At 43.8% G+C, this 19,155-nt stretch overlaps 1 protein-coding gene across 1 annotated transcript in view; it reads right to left on the bottom strand.

Moving 5' to 3' along the window:
* The window catches only part of LOC124711663 (myelin regulatory factor), a 334,494-nt gene extending 318,527 nt beyond the window's left edge, over nucleotides 1-15,967 (bottom strand). Inside the window, exon 1 of the mRNA XM_047241854.1 lies at nucleotides 15,792-15,967. Within this exon, the coding sequence (XP_047097810.1) occupies nucleotides 15,792-15,924 (133 nt within the window). The 5' untranslated portion in view covers nucleotides 15,925-15,967. The remainder of the gene's footprint in view (nucleotides 1-15,791) is intronic.
* Between the last annotated feature and the right edge of the window lie 3,188 nt (nucleotides 15,968-19,155).

Genomic DNA, 19,155 nt, shown 5'->3' with positions numbered 1-19,155 from the left:
GCACATGCATTGACAATGCGCTGACGCATATTGTCAGGCGTTGTCGGTGGATCACTATAGCAAACATCTTTCAACTTTCCCCACAGAAAGAACGGGCTATGGTGCTTCGACGACCAATCCACCTGTCATGAAATATGCTATTCAATACCGCTTCAACCGCACGCGAGCTATGTGCCGGACATTTATCATATTGGAAGTACATCGCCATTCTGTCATGCAGTGAAACATCTTGTACTAACATCGGTAGAACATAACGTAGGAAATCGGCATACATTGCACCATTTACAGGGTGTTTCAAAAATGACCGGTATATTTGAAACGGCAATAAAAGCTAAACGAGCAGCGATAGAAATACACCGTTTGTTGCAATATGCTTGGGACAACAGTACATTTTCAGGCAGACAAACTTTCGAAATTACAGTGGTTACAATTATCAACAACAGATGGCGCTGCGGTCTGGGAAACTCTATAGTACGATATTTTCCACATATACACCATGTGTAGCAATAATATGGCGTAGTCTCTGAATGAAATTACCCGAAACCTTTGACAACGTGTCTGGCGGAATGGCTTCACATGCAGATGAGATGTACTGCTTCAGCTGTTCAATTGTTTCTGGATTCTGGCGGTACACCTGGTCTTTCAAGTGTCCCCACAGAAAGAAGTCACAGGGGTTCATGTCTGGCGAATAGGGAGGCCAATCCACGCCGCCTCCTGTATGTTTCGGATAGCCCAAAGCAATCACACGATCATCGAAATATTCATTCAGGAAATTAAAGACGTCGGCCGTGCGATGTGGCCGGGCACCATCTTGCATAAACCACGAGGTGTTCGCAGTGTCGTCCACAAATTCACGAAGAATGTCCAGATAGCGTGATGCAGTAATCGTTTCGGATCTGAAAAATGGGCCAATGATTCCTTTGGAAGAAATGGCGGCCCAGACCAGTACTTTTTGAGGATGCAGGGACGATGGGACTGCAACATGGGGCTTTTCGGTTCCCCATATGCGCCAGTTCTGTTTATTGACGAAGCCGTCCAGGTAAAAATAAGCTTCGTCAGTAAACCAAATGCTGCCCACATGCATATCGCCGTCATCAATCCTGTGCACTATATCGTTAGCGAATGTCTCTCGTGCAGCAATGGTAGCGGCGCTGAGGGGTTGCCGCGTTTGAATTTTGTATGGATAGAGGTGTAAACTCTGGCGCATGAGACGATACGTGGACGTTGGCGTCATTTGGACCGCAGCTGCAACACGGCGAACGGAAACCCGAGGCCGCTGTTGGATCACCTGCTGCACTAGCTGGGCGTTGCCCTCTGTGGTTGCCGTACGCGGTCGCCCTACCTTTCCAGCACGTTCATCCGTCACGTTCCCAGTCCGTTGGAATTTTTCAAACAGATCCTTTATTGTATCGCTTTTCGGTCCTTTGGTTACATTAAACCTCCGTTGAAAACTTCGTCTTGTTGCAACAACACTGTGTTCTAGGCGGTGGAATTCCAACACCAGAAAAATCCTCTGTTCTAAGGAATAAACCATGTTGTCTACAGCACACTTGCACGTTGTGAACAGCACACGCTTACAGCACAAAGACGACGTACAGAATGGCGCACCCACAGACTGCGTTGTCTTCTATATCTTTCACATCACTTGCAGCTCCATCTGTTGTTGAAAATTGTAACTACTGTAATTTCGAAAGTTTGTCTGCCTGAAAATGTACTGTTGTCCCAAGCATATTGCAACAAACGGTGTATTTCTATCGCTGCTCGTTTAGTTTTTATTGCCGTTTCCAATATACCGGTCATTTTTGAAACACCCTGTAGATTGCCATCGATCAAATGGGAGGCAATTATCCTTCCTCCCATAATGCCGCACCATACATTAATCCGCCAAGGTCGCTGATGTTCCACTTGTCGCAGCCATCGTGGATTTTCCGTTGCCCAATAGTGCATATTATGCCGGTTTACGTTACCGCTGTTGGTGAATGAAGCTTCGTCGCTAAACAGAACGCGTGCAAAAAATCTGTCATCGTCCCGTATTTCTCTTGTGCCCAGTGGCAGAACTGTGCACGACGTTCAAAGTCGTCTCCATGCAATTGCTGGTGCATAGAAATATGGTACGAGTGCAATCAATGTTGGTGTCGCATTATCAACACCGACGTTTTTGAGATCCCCGATCTCGCGCAGTTTGCCTGTTACTGATGTGCGGATTAGCCGCGACAGCAGCTAAAACACTTACGTGGGCATCATCATTTGTTGCAGGTCGTGGTAGACGTTTCACATGTGGCTGAACACTTCCTGTTTCCTTAAATAACGTAACTATCCGGCGACCGGTCCGGACACTTGGATGATGTCGTCCAGGATACCGAGCAACATACATGGCACACGCCCGTTGGGCATTTTGATCACAATAGCCATACATCAACACGATATCGAGGTATTCCGCAACTAGTAAACGGTCCATTTTAACACGGGTGGCGGAATGTTACGTGATACCATGTACTTATACGATTCTTGAGTTTCTCCTGGCGTATTTGATAATCAAAATATCCACGGGTGTGCTGCCGGTCTATAGTGTCCAACGGGCACAATATTTCGGGAATCATACATGTCGCCATCATCAGGTGAACTGACAGACTGAGCTCAATCCGTCAGTTCACCTGATGATGGCGACATGTATGATCGCCGAAATATTGTGCCCGTTGGACACTATAGACCGGCAACACACCCGTGGATATTTTGATTATGTACTTATACGTTTGTGACTATTACAGCGCCATCTATCACAAAGCGAAAAAAGTGGTCCAACTATAATATTCATATTTCTTTACGTACTACACGAATATGTAACAAAAATGGGGGTTCCCATTTAAAAAACGCAGTTCATATCAGTTTGACCTATGGCAGCGCCATCTAGCGGGCCAACCATAGCGCCATCTGGTTTCCCCCTTCAAGCTAGACGAGTTTCGTTCTTTGTAGTTTTTTCGTTTGATGCTTATTTCGTGAGATATTTGGCCCGGTCACGATCAATGGACCACCCTGTATACTCCTGCAGGCAACTTACGCTGAGTGGGAGAGGATACTTCTGGGAGCACTGTCAATTGTTCCCTTCCCTGTTCCATTCGCTGTCGGTGCATTCGAAGAACGACTATAGATAGATTTTCTCTTCGCGGTCATTTCGAGACACGCGCAGGGTCGCCATAATTAAAGTTCTAGTCTCAAAGCAAACCACTGCTCAGAATGATGTCAGATTTGAAAATCATATTATTGATGCAGCGAAACGCCACAGAACACAAAAACAACAACAAAAAAACGAATATTTTAACAACAGATGGCGCTGTAAGCGTCAGAATATACAAGCCAACAGACGCACGGCACACGGCTGTTCCACAGTTTTGAGTCCATGACGCGCAACTTGAATATCTCCGTGAGGCTCGCACGCTGCTGGTGATGCTCTTTTACAAGAACGGTGACTGTGCGCCAGTAGCCCTGCAGAAGTTCAGGACACTAAAGAGTGTGAAGGCACTGGTGCGATGTCTGCTATGGGTCCGCAGGGACTGATTACAAAATTCAAAAAGACAGGTTCTTTTGAAGTGCAGCGTGGCACAGGGAGGAAAGCAGTTGATCCGACAAGTGTCGAAGACGCGGCCATAGCACTGCAGGAGTGGTCGAGTGGTGGTGTGCAAACATGCAGTACACGGGGAACTGGCTGTACGTAGGACATGCCTGCCAGCACGGTGCATAAAACCCTACGAAACATCCTACATTGCTATCCATACAAAATCACCCATGTTCAGGAATTGCTTCCTGCTGACGTGCCAGCAAGACGAATGTTCACTCTGGAATTTTTTGCTCGCATGGAAGAGGAAAATGAATGGCCACGGATCATTCTGTGGACATATGAATGCCATTTCCCTCTCCAAGGACATGTCAATACGCAGACTTGCAGTGTATGGGCAACGGAAAATCCGCACGCACATCAACCGGTACTCAATCCGCACGCACATCAAGCGATACCACTGCAAAAATGGCCATGTGGTGTGGGTTGATGGCATCGTTACCGTAGGGCCGTATTTTTTCTAGGAGATGAGTCTTGCGGGTCCTGTTACCTGTACCATCACTGGTAAAGGCCGTGAGAGTCTTTTACGCACCAAAGTCAGTCCGACCTTAGCTGCGTGCATGTGTGAGTACGATCATTTTCATGCAATATGGTACTCCTCAGAGGCATTTCGGAAAAGCTAGAATTATCAGCTGTCATTTCCGTTCACTCTGGCCGTCCAGTTCACGTGATCTTAACCTATGTGACTTACGGCTGTGGGGCCTGAAAGATGTTGTGTTCTGTGCTCCAATTACGAACGTAGCAGAACTGAAGGCACGCATGCGCAACGCAATCTGATCGTGACTTCCGAGAAACTCTGATCTATTGTGGAATATGCTGTTTCTCGATTTCAATTTGTGGCACAAAATGGGGGACAGCATACTGAAAATGTCTTGCGCCACTCTCTCTACAATGAGAACTGCTGTCATTTTGCTTTTTGTGCCGTTTTTGGCCCCCATACACTTAAAAACCGATGTCGTTTTGCTTTTTATGCGGTCTTTGGCCTGAAGATAACAAAAAAACCGGTTTTTCCCCTTCGATGTGGTACGACCTTGGGTGGGCTTACCTAGCTAACGCTGTCACAATTGTCTACTGCCGAACCTGTGCAGTCATGCTCATGGAACAGTACGGATGGCGTAGAGTGCAACTCAAACAATAGCGTCGTATTGCGATTCGTCCTTCATTTCTAGTCGACCCCATTTACGCGAAGACACCTACAGTGCCATCTATCAGTAATATTTTCGTCAATCTTTTTGTAGCATGACGTTTTCCCCGTGTATCAATAATATGCTGTTCAAATATGACGTCATTCTGAGCAATGGTTCTGTTTCTGCAGCGCTTTGGAGTTAGAACTTTCATTATGGACACGCTCTATGTGAGAGGCTGCAATCTACAGCCTCTTCTTGGTGTGCACTCTTCTGGAATTTCAATAGAAAACCTCTTCGTGATACACAATAGCTATCTTGTAGCATCTGCCACTGGGGTTTGTTTACCATCCTTGTAACACTCTCGCTCTCACTAAACAATCACGTAACGAAATTTACGGCTCTTCTTTGTCCCTTCTCTATCTCTTCTATTAATAAAACCTTTTGAGAGTCCCAGACTCATGAGAAATATTCAAGAATCGGTCTTATAAATACTTTATGAGACAGTTCTTTCCTGGATGAGCTACATTTCCTTAATAATTTCCCTATGAATCTGGTCCTAGCAACTGCGTTTTTACTGGATCATTTCACTTTATGTTACTCCGGACGGTTACTCCAAAATAACTCACAGTAATTACTGTCCGCAATGGTTCATCTCCAACTGCGTAACCGAAAACTAATTCATCTCTTCGCATAATTATGCGCAATGCGTTACACTTGTTTACGTTCGGGATCAACTGCTTGTCCTACAGACGACAAAATCGTTTGTGACCAGTTTCATGGAGTTACCGACGTTAACCGCTTGACTATCTACAAGCGGCAGTGAGATGATAACGAGACAAATGGGAAAAGTAACGGGTGATCAAGAAGTCAGTTAAATTTGAAAACTGAATAAATCACGGAATAATGTAGATAGAGAGGTACAAATTGACACACATACTTGGAATGACATGGGGTTTTATTAGAACCAAAAAATACAAAAGTTCAAAAAATGTCCGAGAGATGGCGCTTCATCTGATCCGAATAGCAATAATTAGCATAACAAAGTAAGACAAAGGGAAGATGATGTTCTTTACAGGAAATGCTCAATATGTCCACCATCATTCCTCAACAATAGCTGTAGTCGAGGAATAATGTTGTGAACAGCACTGTAAAGCATATCCGGCGTTATGGTGAGGCATTGGCGTCTGATGTTATCTTTCAGCATCCCTAGAGATGCCGGACGATCACGATACACTTGTGAGTTCAGGTAACCCCAAAGCCAATAGTCGCACGGACTGAGGTCTCGGGCCCTGGGAGGTCAAGCATGACGAAAGTGGCGGCTGAGCACACGATCATAAGCAAACGATGTGCACAAGAGATCTTTCACGCGTCTAGCAATACTTTTTTTTGTTCTAATAAAAACCCATGTCATTCCAAACATGTGTGTCAACTTTTACCTCTCTAACTAAATTATTCCGTGGTTTATTAAGTTTTCGAATTTATACAGACTTTTTGGTCACCCGGTAGTTAGTAACAATGTTTATTATTTCAAAAGTAATCACCATAACTGCTGATAAATTTATCCTACTGTCAGACAAAACATTCAATGCCTTAATGGAAAAAATGTTTGCGGTTGCCTACGGAACCAGGACTGTACCCAGGTGTGCACCGTCTGAAGAAAATCGACAGCCACGGATTTTCCAAAAGTATGAAAACCCCATCGAGACTGTATGGAGGATATGTAAGGGCTTCCCAGCGATACTTCTGCAGCATAATCGAAACAATAGGCACGCCAGCTCCGAGAAAGCCACGAAAAACTTTATTCTTTGACTCCTAGGGCAACTGAGTAACGGGCAGTCTCCAGAAAGGGCGCAACAAAGTACGTCGGACTTTATGCTTCCGCCATACGTCACCTGGCTACTACCCAAATTAACATTCCTCCACTGAACGCAGATACAAACCGACATATAGTGAGATTCACACCGTCAGGATTCGAACTGAGTACCAGCGACTCGTGGTAAGGCTGGTCATAATTATAACTAAAATAAACGAGTGAGGAAAAGCACCTAAAGTCGGCTGTCGTTGCGTTCTGCTGAGCTATGAACTAGTTGGAAGCCAGTTGCATGTATCCTTACACCAGAAGTAGCTTCCAATTATCACGAACGACCAAGGAAGTAGTTGGGTGAGGCGTGATGCCACAGCTGCCTGTGAGTACTGCATAGCGGCGTGCAGAAACTACTCAGCGCGACATGCAACAGTGTAAGGCAGGACGAGGTGAGTTAAGGTTGCGCTAAGGTGGAGCGAGCAGCTGACAAGGTCGAGCGTATCATCAGTCTTCGCTAATAACTGACCGACAGCCACTAAGTGAGCTTCCTCGAAGCTGTCGCGCACTAAAATACGCATTAACTGCACAACTGTGGAAACTCACGGCCTGTGCGAATTCGGGCTCTTCGCAGTCCGAAACCTGTCAACGAGGTAAACAGGCGGTATAGATTGCAACAACTCGCGCAATCTTTTCAGAGTTTCTGAAACAGTAGACGGCGTAAAACAGAACTAAGATATGTTCAGCCGACAGAGTCACAGAAATTGGGGAGGAATATTTCTGCCATCACCAATAATCAAACCTGCTACCTTCCTGTAGAGCGCCGCTGCTCAAACGACACTTTGAGACTTTGGCTTCAGAAATGACGAGACAGAAGAAACACACATAAAAAAGAGTGACTCGTCTCCATAATAATTCTCTGTTTTAGAAGCCAGGTAACAGCTCGTATGCCGAATACACTGCAAAGGATACCTGAATCAGTCCCTTAATAGAGTGTCTTTGAAGTTAACGACACGATCTACCGCAAATTATTTATTGCCTTTCACTGCCAGGAACATGAGCTAGCTTTCACCTCTAGCTGACGTATGAGCTTCGCGGTGGATTGATTACGCATGTGCTGAAAGTACGTCAAGGCGAGCAAGTGCGACATCCTCTCCGACGGTTAAAACGCGGGTTTCTTCAGGCAGCTGCTTCTTGTTAATCATCTTTCGCAGAGCACAGTTATTATTACAGGTGGAATGTGTGTGAAATTAAGGGTAGTTTCAATGCCTATTATGAAATAAAAGAAACATTTTACTACATTCGTGGCAAAAAAGGAAAGAGAAACAATTATCAGTGGTTAGTAATGGTTCAAATGGCTCTGAGCACTATGGGACTTAACTTCTGAGGTCATCAGTCGCCTAGAACATAGAACTAGTTAAACCTAACTAACCTAAGGACATCACACACATCCATGCCCGAGGCAGGATTCGAACCTGCGACGGATTGATATGTGTTCAGTTTTCAAGGTCTATCCACTGTGCCAACTTGTAACTAAATCTGAGGGGGGTGCGATGGGGAGGTTCCCTTGTAAGCTACTCAGGCACGAGTCAGTCTATTTATTCTTTTATTTACAGTGCGGCTGGTCCCGGCGGAGGTTCGAGTCCTCCCTCGGGCATGGGTGTGTGTGTGTTTGTTCTTAGGATAATTTAGGTTAAGTAGTGTGTAAGCTTAGGGACTGATGACCTTAGCAGTTAAGTCCCATAAGATTTCACACACATTTGAACATTTTTTTTTTATTATTTACAAGAAGAGAATCACAGCAGACGATGTGAGTCCGTGATGTTGTCCGTCCCGAAAAAGTGCTCAGGGCTTCATTAAAACTACGGGATGCGGTGCTTCCTCGTGGGCCCAGACCGTAGCTTCTTTTCTTGTAACGTATTCGCATGTTGATTTGTTACCAGAACTGTAAAACATCTTACGCTGACGGTTTGTTTTCTTCCTGTCTTCTTGTTATCGATGTATATTCTTACTGTCTACCTGTTATCGACGTACATTTTACTGTCGTGTTACCGCATTTCCTTCACTTTTCCACAGAACCAGTGACTCAGCCCTATCTTCATTTCATTGGAAGCCACGGATGCTACGTATCTGTGATACACTTTTTGTTTTAAAAAAGAAAGAAACTGAATAAGTAATGATTTACAATTTTAGCGCCAGAGGGTGATCAGGTTCTTTTTTTTTTTTTTTTTTTTTTTTTTTTTACTCGTTATCTACTGGCCGTCGGGGTCGTGAGAGCTTTACCTCAGAAATTAGCGAACCACGAGTCGTGTGTTACGCCCACCTGATTCGATGAAAACTATGTACATGGTTGTAACACGCTGTGAAAGAACTGATAAGGCGTCCAATTAGTCTCTAGCTGTTGTTATACTCTCGATACCAGTTCATTTTAGTAGCAACCTCATAAGAGGTCCAGAATTAGATTTTCACTCTGCAGCGGAGTGTGCGCTGATATGAAAGTTCCTGGCAGATTAAAACTGTGTGCCCGACCGAGACTCGAACTCGGGACCTTTGCCTTTCGCGGGCAAGTGCTCTACCAACTGAGCTACCGAAGCACGACTCACGCCCGGTACTCACAGCTTTACTTCTGAGAGTAACTAGTCTCCTACCTTCCAAACTTTACAGAAGCTCTCCTGCGAACCTTGCAGAACTAGCACTAGTACCGGGCGTGAGTCGTGCTTGGGTAGCTCAGTTAGTAGAGCACTTGCTCGCGAAAAGCAAAGGTCCCGAGTTCGAGTCTCGGTCGGGCACACAGTTTTAATCTGCCAGGAAGTTTCTCATAAGAAGTGTTTCTTTGAAATAAAAAATACGTTGATGTTAAAACTGAATTGTGCAGACTATTTTGTGGGTTATCGGATGTATCGTGTCACAAACTGTGTGAGATATTGTTAATAAAAGGAATTTACATTTGAGAGTTTATAATGTTGTGCGGCAGAACTATCAACGAATCGGGTGTTAAAAATTTGGTGAAAACTGTTTAACGCTTGACGTACAATTTGAAATATTTATTTGGGGTATTGAAGTTATTACCTACCTTGTTTAGTAAAAAGTGGTGTGGTACCCGTGATAGGTAGAATGCAAAAGAAAATTATCAAGCAGAGAAGTACGTTTAAGTGCGCTTGTAAATAATATTATCTACTTGGATAAAGTGTCACGCAATATACTGACCTTGTTCAGGCCACTCAAAATTGGAATAGTTTTCTGTGCAAGTAATAAATTAAAACAGGCCTTAATATCCAATACATATTACGAACAAGTGTCATATTCAGAAGTAGGAATTTGTAATTTAGAAAAAGTTAAAGAGTAAAAAAATGCAAGAAGTGCCTTGTCAATAATCGGTTGATCCAACTTTGACGTGACACTCATATTTATAAAAGTAATCTCAGAAGAGCAGGTACCATCTTTGAAGTGGTGTAAGCAAATAGTAGAACGACGTTTTATATATTATACAGAGGTTTTTTATTTGATATACATAGGTCGATTTCTGCCTTTGCAATGAAAGATAGACTAAGAAAAGCACGAAATGTAATACTTTATGTGATATTAGTGCAGATGTTTGGAGGGGGACGTGCATAAGGCAATCAGTCTAGATTCGCGTCCGAAACGTCAGTGTGCTTTTCTGCTGTTTTTGCTTTTTCGATCGAATAGCCATCTCTATCGTGCTTTACATCCGACTCCTGTTAGAGAAAATAAGATATTTTTGATCGGGAGAAATTCATGGAGGTATAATATTACACCTCTACGAAAAAACTGGACAAAAAAGGAATGATATTCTGAACATGGGACTGAACGAACGTAAAAACGACAGATACGCACGCAGTGTACAAAACGCCATTTATGTAGACTGTGTATAAATCATTCAAGTAATGCAGGAAAACGCCATTTTTGTACTCGTTGTCTACAAATGACTCAAGTATTGCCGAGTCCAAGATGGGAGCGGAAATCATCTTGATGAGTTATATAACTGACGCTGCTCTCTTTATTCGAATACCGTTATCGCCAGAATTTTAGAGGACTTTCAATTAGCGCTGATTTTCAGAGGACGGTTAACATGCAACCGTTCGGACGAGAAGCTTGTTTGAGTGACAGTTTGACATGTTAAATTCTCTAGGGAGAAATTCACAAATCGCTATAAAAGTGTAAGCATGAAGCGCACGAAAGCGAGAGTAAATTTTCCAAGCACTTCGTGCTTATCACAATAGAACGAGGTGGAGTGACTGGTAAGAGAAATTGTCTACCTGAGAAATTAACTTGTGAAATGAGGACGACTGCATTTCGCACAATGTATCAAATCGGAAATAATGACAACGGAATCTGCAAATGCATTCATAGTTTTTGACTCTTAATTTACGCTTTTTCACACACAATTCCATGTAACGCTAAAAAAGATAAGTTTTGCTTGCTACGACGATCACGTGATTGCGAGGAAGACACAAGCCGCACTTCACGCCATAGGCAGTTATTCTTTGCGGAGGCGTGGCACAGCACGTTCTACACACGGTCGATGCACGAGTGCCAAACAGCCGAGCGGGGTAGCCGTGCGGTGTGAGGCGTCTTGCCACGGTTCGTGCGACAGCCCCCTGTGGGAGATTAGAATCCTCCCTCGGGCATGGATGTGTGTGTTGTCCTTTGCGTAAGTTACTTTAAGTTACACTAAATTGTGTGACCTCAACAGTTTGGTCCCATAAGACCTTACCACAGATTTCCAAATTTCCAAGGCCCTTGAGCAAAATGCACGCTATGCAGCGATGTATGTCATGTGTCTCCTGCTGGTCACAGGCGATATGCCGTGTTCACCGACAAAATCTGGAGGGGTTTTAGGGATATGATTTTTTTCTGGTATAAGGGACCTTTGCTCTCCGGTGGCTTGTTACAAAAGTAATTACATTTCGTTTTCTTTTCCCCATTTACCTTTTTACTTGTTTTGCACTGAATATATTTACACAACAGCGCAAATGACTTGTTTGGAAACAGACTTGTGCCATTCACATAGGTACTTCCTGTAAAGTCCACTTTACTCTTTGCCTTCAAGCTTGCGTTTCGTGCTGCTCGCTTCTGTCTCGTGTTTGTTTTTTCCGGCAATGTTAACTCGTATATCTGTCATAAGCAGCAGTATAGGTTTACTGACGAAGAATAGGCCGATATGCATTTCGTGTATATGTTCACTGAATGCAGTGGAACAGCGGTAATCTAATGCTATTCTGAACTGTTTCCAAACCAAAGGCAATCTTATCTCTTTTGCATCTCTCTAAAGGTCGTTGCAGTACTCTGTGTTCGGTGTGATACTTTTCGGTAATTGCATATTACAAGTTTTTTTCAATGTTGTGAAGATGTTTTCGCAGAAACGAAGGTAAATAGGGTAACAAACAGAATAGTAATTACATTACTAGCCTGCAATGAGCCGTGGAGACCATAGGTCCCACATACCAAACTAGTCAAAAAATATTCCTGAACCATCTCCGAAATTTTCTCTTTAGAGTTCTGAGTCGCAATGTGCTATCCTGGAGCAAAAAATTCTGAGATAGCAATGACAAAAAAAGAGAAAAAAAGTTTTTATCTTCACCTTTGTGGACGTTATCATGCATTGCGAACACCATTTGATTGTACTCTGGTAGAAAAAACAGTTGCCTCAGAAAAAAATTTTCGACCGACTGCAAGCCCTTTAACGATAAACGGGTATCTACGACTACATAAATACTTCGCAAGCCACAGTGTAATGTGTGACGGAGAGTACGTCACGAGAGTTAGCAAATAATTGTATTATTCCATTCCCGTAGCGAGATAGTCTCATAAATGCTATTAAGAGTCTATAACAAAATACCGAAATTGTTACAAAATGCGGAAAACAAACACAAAGCTAATGAACACCAGCAATGGAGTAAGGTAAAGATGCTGCATTTTCCCGAAACTTTTCAACATATACGTAGATGTAATGATCAGTAACTGGAAAATAGTGTATGAAAAAGAAGTACTGTAGGTTGGAGCACTAGACTAAATGTAATCGTAAGTGCAGATGACATAACGGTCTTTGCAGAGAATGAAGATGACCTTCAGATGGGGGTTCACAAGGAGCAGAAGACAGCCTCTGTATAGAAACTAAAATTGTTTTTAGATGGAACGAAACTGATGACATTTCAGGGCATACAACCATAAGCATCAAAAGTAATCTTAAATAATTAAAACTTGGGGCAATTTAAGCAGTTTAAGAATACAACCATGACCTGGACCAAAAATTAAATAAATTAACTTCCGTGTGTGGAACGTTTGTAAGAAAATAGCAGAATAAATCCAGAACAGAAATCCAACCAGAGTTTTACAAAACCATAGTTGTACCACCCTTTACTCATGGAAGTGAAGCATGGGTGGCGGCTACAAGACTCCAAGAAAGAAGAATACCCGCTCAAAAAAGAGAAGAGTAGAAGGATGCACAAGAGAAGATCGCAAAAGAAATGATGATATCAGGAAAGATTGACGAATATATAAGCTAAAAGAAAACATGAAAGAAAATAGGAGAAAATGGAAGAAACATGTAGACCGTAAGGGCGGAGGAAGACTCCCGGTGAAGGATCTCCGTTATAAATGCACTGGAAGTAGAACTATAGGAGGGTTATACAAGGGATAGAGTACTGTAACAGGCCATTTGGCCAATAAAGGAAATGAAGAAGAAGAAAATGAAGAAGAACACATTAGCGGATAGTATAAGTTGCAATTTCAGGCAGATGATGCACGACGAAATTATATCTGGTAGAAATCGCCAATAACATCCAGTTAGATCTCGGAAAAAAGATCACGCCAATGCACAGGTGATGCTAACTTTTAATGCCGAGAAATGCAAACTAACGCAATTCACGAAATTTACAAAAAAAAAAGACTTAATTTGTGACAAGTGTAGTAACTAACTTAATACGAATATTTAAGGATGAACAATGCCTACATTTACGAAGTAGACCGATCACATAGGCTCAGTTGAAGGTCAAACGAAGAATAGGCCTCGATTAATTGGTAGGATGTTAGGACACTGTAGTTCGTCCAAAAAATTACTGCTCCTGCTTTAATACTGCTGAAGTATACGGGAGCTGTATTACATCGGACTGATAGCGCACATGCCGGCCGAAGTGGCCGTGCGGTTAAAGACGCTGCAGTCTGGAACCGCGAGACCGCTACGGTCGCAGGTTCGAATCCTGCCTCGGGCATGGATGTTTGTGATGTCCTTAGGTTAGTTAGGTTTAACTAGTTCTAAGTTCTAGGGGACTAATGACCTCAGCAGTTGAGTCCCATAGTGCTCAGAGCCATTTGAACCATAGCGCACATCAAACATATACAAAGAATAGCGTTGCGAAATGGTCACTGGCTTTTTTTGACAGGCGAAGCAATTAATCGAAAATTCAGTAAAATATTAACGGGCAAAGTAGGAAAGATAATGTACATCTCGCGATAACCATACTCCAGAACAGGGACTCCGAATAACCTTCAACCTCCTACGTACGTATCCCGTGTTCACTGCAGATAAAATTAGGCAAATAACAGTTCGAACAGAGGCGTAAAAACAGCCTTTGTTGTCTCGCTCCATTCGTGAATGCGACGGGAACGAACTTCAACATACAATGCAATAGAAAGTACCATCTACCTCGCACTTGGGCGTCTACTCCGCAAGCCATTGTACAATCTACGACGGAGTCACGCCGTGAGAAAATTATTAAGTTTTTTCAATCATAAATGAATTGCAGTCTGACTACAAGTATGGTTTTGTAATTTCTTTATTGCAAAATCGATTTCGGGACACCAGCCCCATTTTCAGAAGCGTATATCTGTCATCACCTAGCGGCAAATGCGGAAGACCCGCGTCCACAACACCACACAGAAAATGACAACTCAGCGGTCCAGAACAGACTACTGAAAGACGCCATCTTTCCAGCAAGAAGTTAATTTATTCATATTTGCAGGTGAAGACACTGCTGCGTTCCCACTATCTACTACGACGGAAAGTCAAAACATTATTGTCTTCGCTACAATATTCGCGTACTGAACCCTCCTGGATAGCCAAGAGCGCTAAAGTGCCCGCTCCCTAGGACACGGGGAAGCGAGCCAGCCCCGGATCGCATCCGCCTCGTTGATTAAGCCAGCCAGCTTGGATGTGGTTTTTAGGCGGTTTTCCACATGCAACTAGGTAAAGACCAGGCTGGTACCCACATCCCACCTGCGATACAGACTAAAGGGAAAACGTTATCCCACTTGAAAATAATATCTAATACTAGACGCAAGAAGATGGGGTACACAGATTCGTTCCCAGGAGAAGTGGTGACGCGAGGGAGGGATTCCCGCCACTAAATACCATTAAAACTGCCGAAACCGGTATAACAGTGCTGATCCCGTGGTGAAATGGGAAAAGTCAACAGGAACAGGAGAGGAAGAATTACATTCGCATACCGAGCGAAGGAAACTTGTCTTTATGCCAGTGTCCGTGCCCCAGTCTCTCTAATTTTATTCTCATCCCCACTACATGATATGCGATGGATAATGGTCGCACAGGTTTATATGACTACAGATTCTCTAATTTTGTCAGAGTTTCGCGAGAACGCCGTCACCTATCATGCAAGGAATCCCATATAAGTCCCTCGAGGTTGTCTGTTACACTTTCGTGTGGGTTACGCCGATCTCTTACGATGCCAGCAGTGCGTCCCTAAATTCTTCCTAAGTCTGTTGTCACGCCTAATCGATGAGAACTGCAACAGGCTAGAAATGGGAATCCTAGCGTTTCGTATATGACTTTATTTACAGATACTTTACATTTTCCCCGAACTTTTTAAATAAATCTAAATCTTTCATTCGCCTTTCCTAATACCTGTAGCTTATTAGAATCACCCCTAATACATACACGATTTGACGCATTCAAGACGTTCATCAATAATTTTGTAATCTAATCGCTTCACAGCGATTCGCACAGTATAGACGCAGACAGCCGTATCATGGATGGGTTATTGGCCGTCGCTGATTAACTATTCCAGGCGATCACAGACCCTATTTATTCTAGTCTATGAATGTCGTAAGAATGTTTCCACCTCTTCATCTAATTTACGGGGTGCTTATCGAAGGTACTTGTAAACGGTTGCGAACAATTCTACGTCCGTGATCTGGCTAGACTTTGTAATAATTTGAGCGCGCTTTGAGACATTAAAGGTCTCTCCACAGAATACGTCTCAACGGTACTCACCTGTGGGGTTGATGCGGCGCACCTGTGGTGGTGGTTGGTGCTGCTGCTGTTGGTGGTGATGGTGTTGTTGGTGGTGGTGCTGTTGGCAGGCGCTGTCTGCGCTATCCTCATCCAACACCCAACCGTACTCCATCGTCACATACAGGTCGGCAACGTCAGTTCACATCACACGCGGGCGAGCACCGGTCTGTCCTGCGACGGTGGTAGACGCGAAGAAAAGAAAATCCTATTTTCCGCACCAGTTTACGTTCAGACTGAGCTCTATGTAAATGCACCTTCGTCGATGGTACTGTGATGTACTGCTAGGTAAAATGAGTTTTTTTACACTAAAACTACAGGAACTAACAGTCCACGATAAACTAAACAGGTTCGAATGACAGGTACGCACAACGCATGGAATACCAAGGTAACTGAGCAAACTATTCCTAGACCTGTGAATAACACCAGTACACTCGATCGATTGTCACAGAGATAGAACTCATGTAATGGTATCGGGCACTTTGTACTTTTCTGCACAGTTAATTGCACCAAATCGTCAAATACTACTCAGCTTTTATTCCATGAAGGAGAGTGTTTTTTGGCGACTGCTGCAGTTTATTTCTTTGATATATCACTTCCTACAGTTATGGGTTAGAGATCTAGGACAGCATAGCAGTTGCACTGCTCGCGGAGTATTAGCTGTTTTTAGTTTCCGTACAATAAAGACTGACAAGAAACAAGAGTCAAGTGTTTCATGCAAATCGGATCAGGAAACTTTTCCACCGTTGAAGGTTACTCGCAGGCCCGTCAGCTGACGAGCACAGCTCTTGACACGCGAACGGAACGAAAGGGTCCGCACGGTTGTAGCTGACAAAACCTGAACTGCACAACGCTTCCAGAGCTGTTCGGGGAGTTGACAGCGAGGTCATTGGCCAGAGCAAGTCCAGCGCTTCCGGCTGTGGCGCGGCGTCACCGTCTTGTGTCACGTCGCCGCTGCGTCAGACCATGACCTTGCGGGGTCTTCTAGTGTCTCCTCCTGAGGTGCACGAAGTTAGCGCAGCAGCTGGGATCGGTGGTGCCGAGAGCGTAGAAGTCGCCCATCGCTGTCCATGCGCCGGTCACCGGACGCTCGCTGCGACCGCTCCTCGTACACTCTGATATCGATCTGCCGCGCGGGCTAGCGCGGCGCAAGAGCGGCGCGTGCGGGGCCCGGTCGAGGGGTGGGGGGAGCGCCGGTCGAAAGCCGAGTGCGCGGGGCGGCAAAGTGTGCGCGGTGACGTCAGCGCCGCTCGGCCAATGGGCGGCGTCCGCCAATGGCGAGGGCCGCCGGCAGCGGCGGCGCGTGCGCGCGGGACTTTCGTCGCGCGCAGAGTTATCGACTGCGACGCGCAGGTCCTGGCGCGACGCCATCGGACGCCGGTCAGTAGCGCCATTTTGACTTAAGACAGGGTTCTCGCTGCGCATCATAACTAGGCATAGCGAATTTGTTTTGGTTTAATTTGCGACGTACGTGGCGTAGCAAATCTTTATACGATTAACCTGAGCACGCGCTTAACACACTTCATACCACTAAATAACTAGAATCGATTTGTTATGAAAACTTTACTGACGCGTTTCGGGCATGGAACATCATCAGAATATGAGAAACAAACTTGTGGCATCTCTGCTAATATCGGCTCGTTGAGCACCGATGTTGGTAGAGTTCCCGTGTGACGATACTTCGTATTAAGTTTGTTTATGACATGGCCGAAACGCTTCAATATCCTTTTTGTAACAAGTTGATTCTTGTTATTCAGCGACCCGAAGGCGTGCTTAGCTATTCTTGTTTTCATTTTGACCATATATGGCAGAATGACACTTGATTGCAATTTCATTGGATTCATTGAATTCGATAGAAATGAAATCGATGAAAATGGTATCAATGAGACGAATATGTTCTTACTATCTACTGGGTGATCAAAAAGTCAGTTAAATTTGAAAACTGAGTTGATGTTCTTGTTGTTGTTGAAGTCTTCAGTCCTGAGACTGGTTTGATGCACCTGTCCATGCTACTATATCCTGTGCAAGCTTTTTCATCTCCCAGTACCTACTGCATCCTAAATCCTTCTGAATCTGCTTAGTGTATTCATCTCTTGGCCTCCCTCTACGATTTTTACACTCCACGCTGCCCTCCAATACTAAATTGGTGATCCCTCGATGTCTCAGAACATGTCCTACCAATCGATCCCTTCTTCTAGTCAACTTGTGCCACAAGCTCCTCTTCTCCCCAGTTCTATTCAATACCTCCTCATTAGTTATGTGATCTAACCATCTAATCTTCAGCATTCTTCTAAAGCACCACATTTCGAAAGCTTCTATTCTCTTCTTCACTTCCATACATGGCTACACTACATACAAATACTTTAAGAAACGACTTCCTGACATTTAAATCTATACTCAATATTAACAAATTTTTCTTCTTCAGACACGATTTCCTTGCCATTGCCAGTCTATATTTTATATCCTCCCTACTTCGACCATCATCCGTTATTTTGCTCCCCAAATAGCAAAACTCCTTTACAGTATATCATAAAAAACTTGTGGTATCTCTGCTAATATCGGTTCGTTGAGCACCGATGTTGGTAGAGTTCCCACGTGTCGATACTTCGTATTAAGTTTGTTTATGACATGGCCGAAACGCTTCAATAAACTTTTTGCAACAAGTTGATTCTTGCTATTCAGCGACCCGAAGGCGTGCTTAGTTATCCTTGTTTTCATTTTGACCATATCTGGCAGAAAGGTACTTGATTGTAATTTCATTGGATTCATTGAATTCGATGGAAATGATAGAAATGAAAATAGTATAAATGAGATGAATATGTTGCTACTATCTACCGGGTGATCAAAAAGTCAGTATAAATTTGAAAACTGAGTAAATCACGGAATAATGTAGATAGAGGGGTACAAAATGACACAAATACTTGGAATGACATGGGGTTTTATTAGAACCAAAAAAATACAAAAGTTCAAGAAAATGTCCAACAGATGGCACTTCATCTGATCAGAATAGCAATAATTAGCATAACAAAGTAAGACTAAGCAAAGATGATGTTCTTTACAGGAAATGCTCAACATGTCCACCATCATTCCTCAACAATAGCTGTAGTCGAGGAATAATGTTGTGAACAGCACTGTAAAGCATGTCCGGAGTTATGGCGAGGCATTGGCGTCGGATGTTGTCTTTCAGCATCCCTAGAGATGTCGGTCGATCACGATACACTTGCGACTTTAGGTAACCCCAAAGCCAATAATCGCACGGACTGAGGTCTGGGGACCTGGGAGGTCAAGCATGACGAAAGTGGCGGCTGAGCACAGGATCATCACCAAACGACGCGCGCAAGAGATC

This window comes from Schistocerca piceifrons, chromosome 8, assembly GCF_021461385.2.
Source record: "Schistocerca piceifrons isolate TAMUIC-IGC-003096 chromosome 8, iqSchPice1.1, whole genome shotgun sequence".
Lineage (NCBI taxonomy): Eukaryota > Metazoa > Arthropoda > Insecta > Orthoptera > Acrididae > Schistocerca > Schistocerca piceifrons.
The sequence above is the reverse complement of the archived record's forward strand: the minus strand, read 5'-3'. Positions and strand labels throughout refer to the sequence as shown.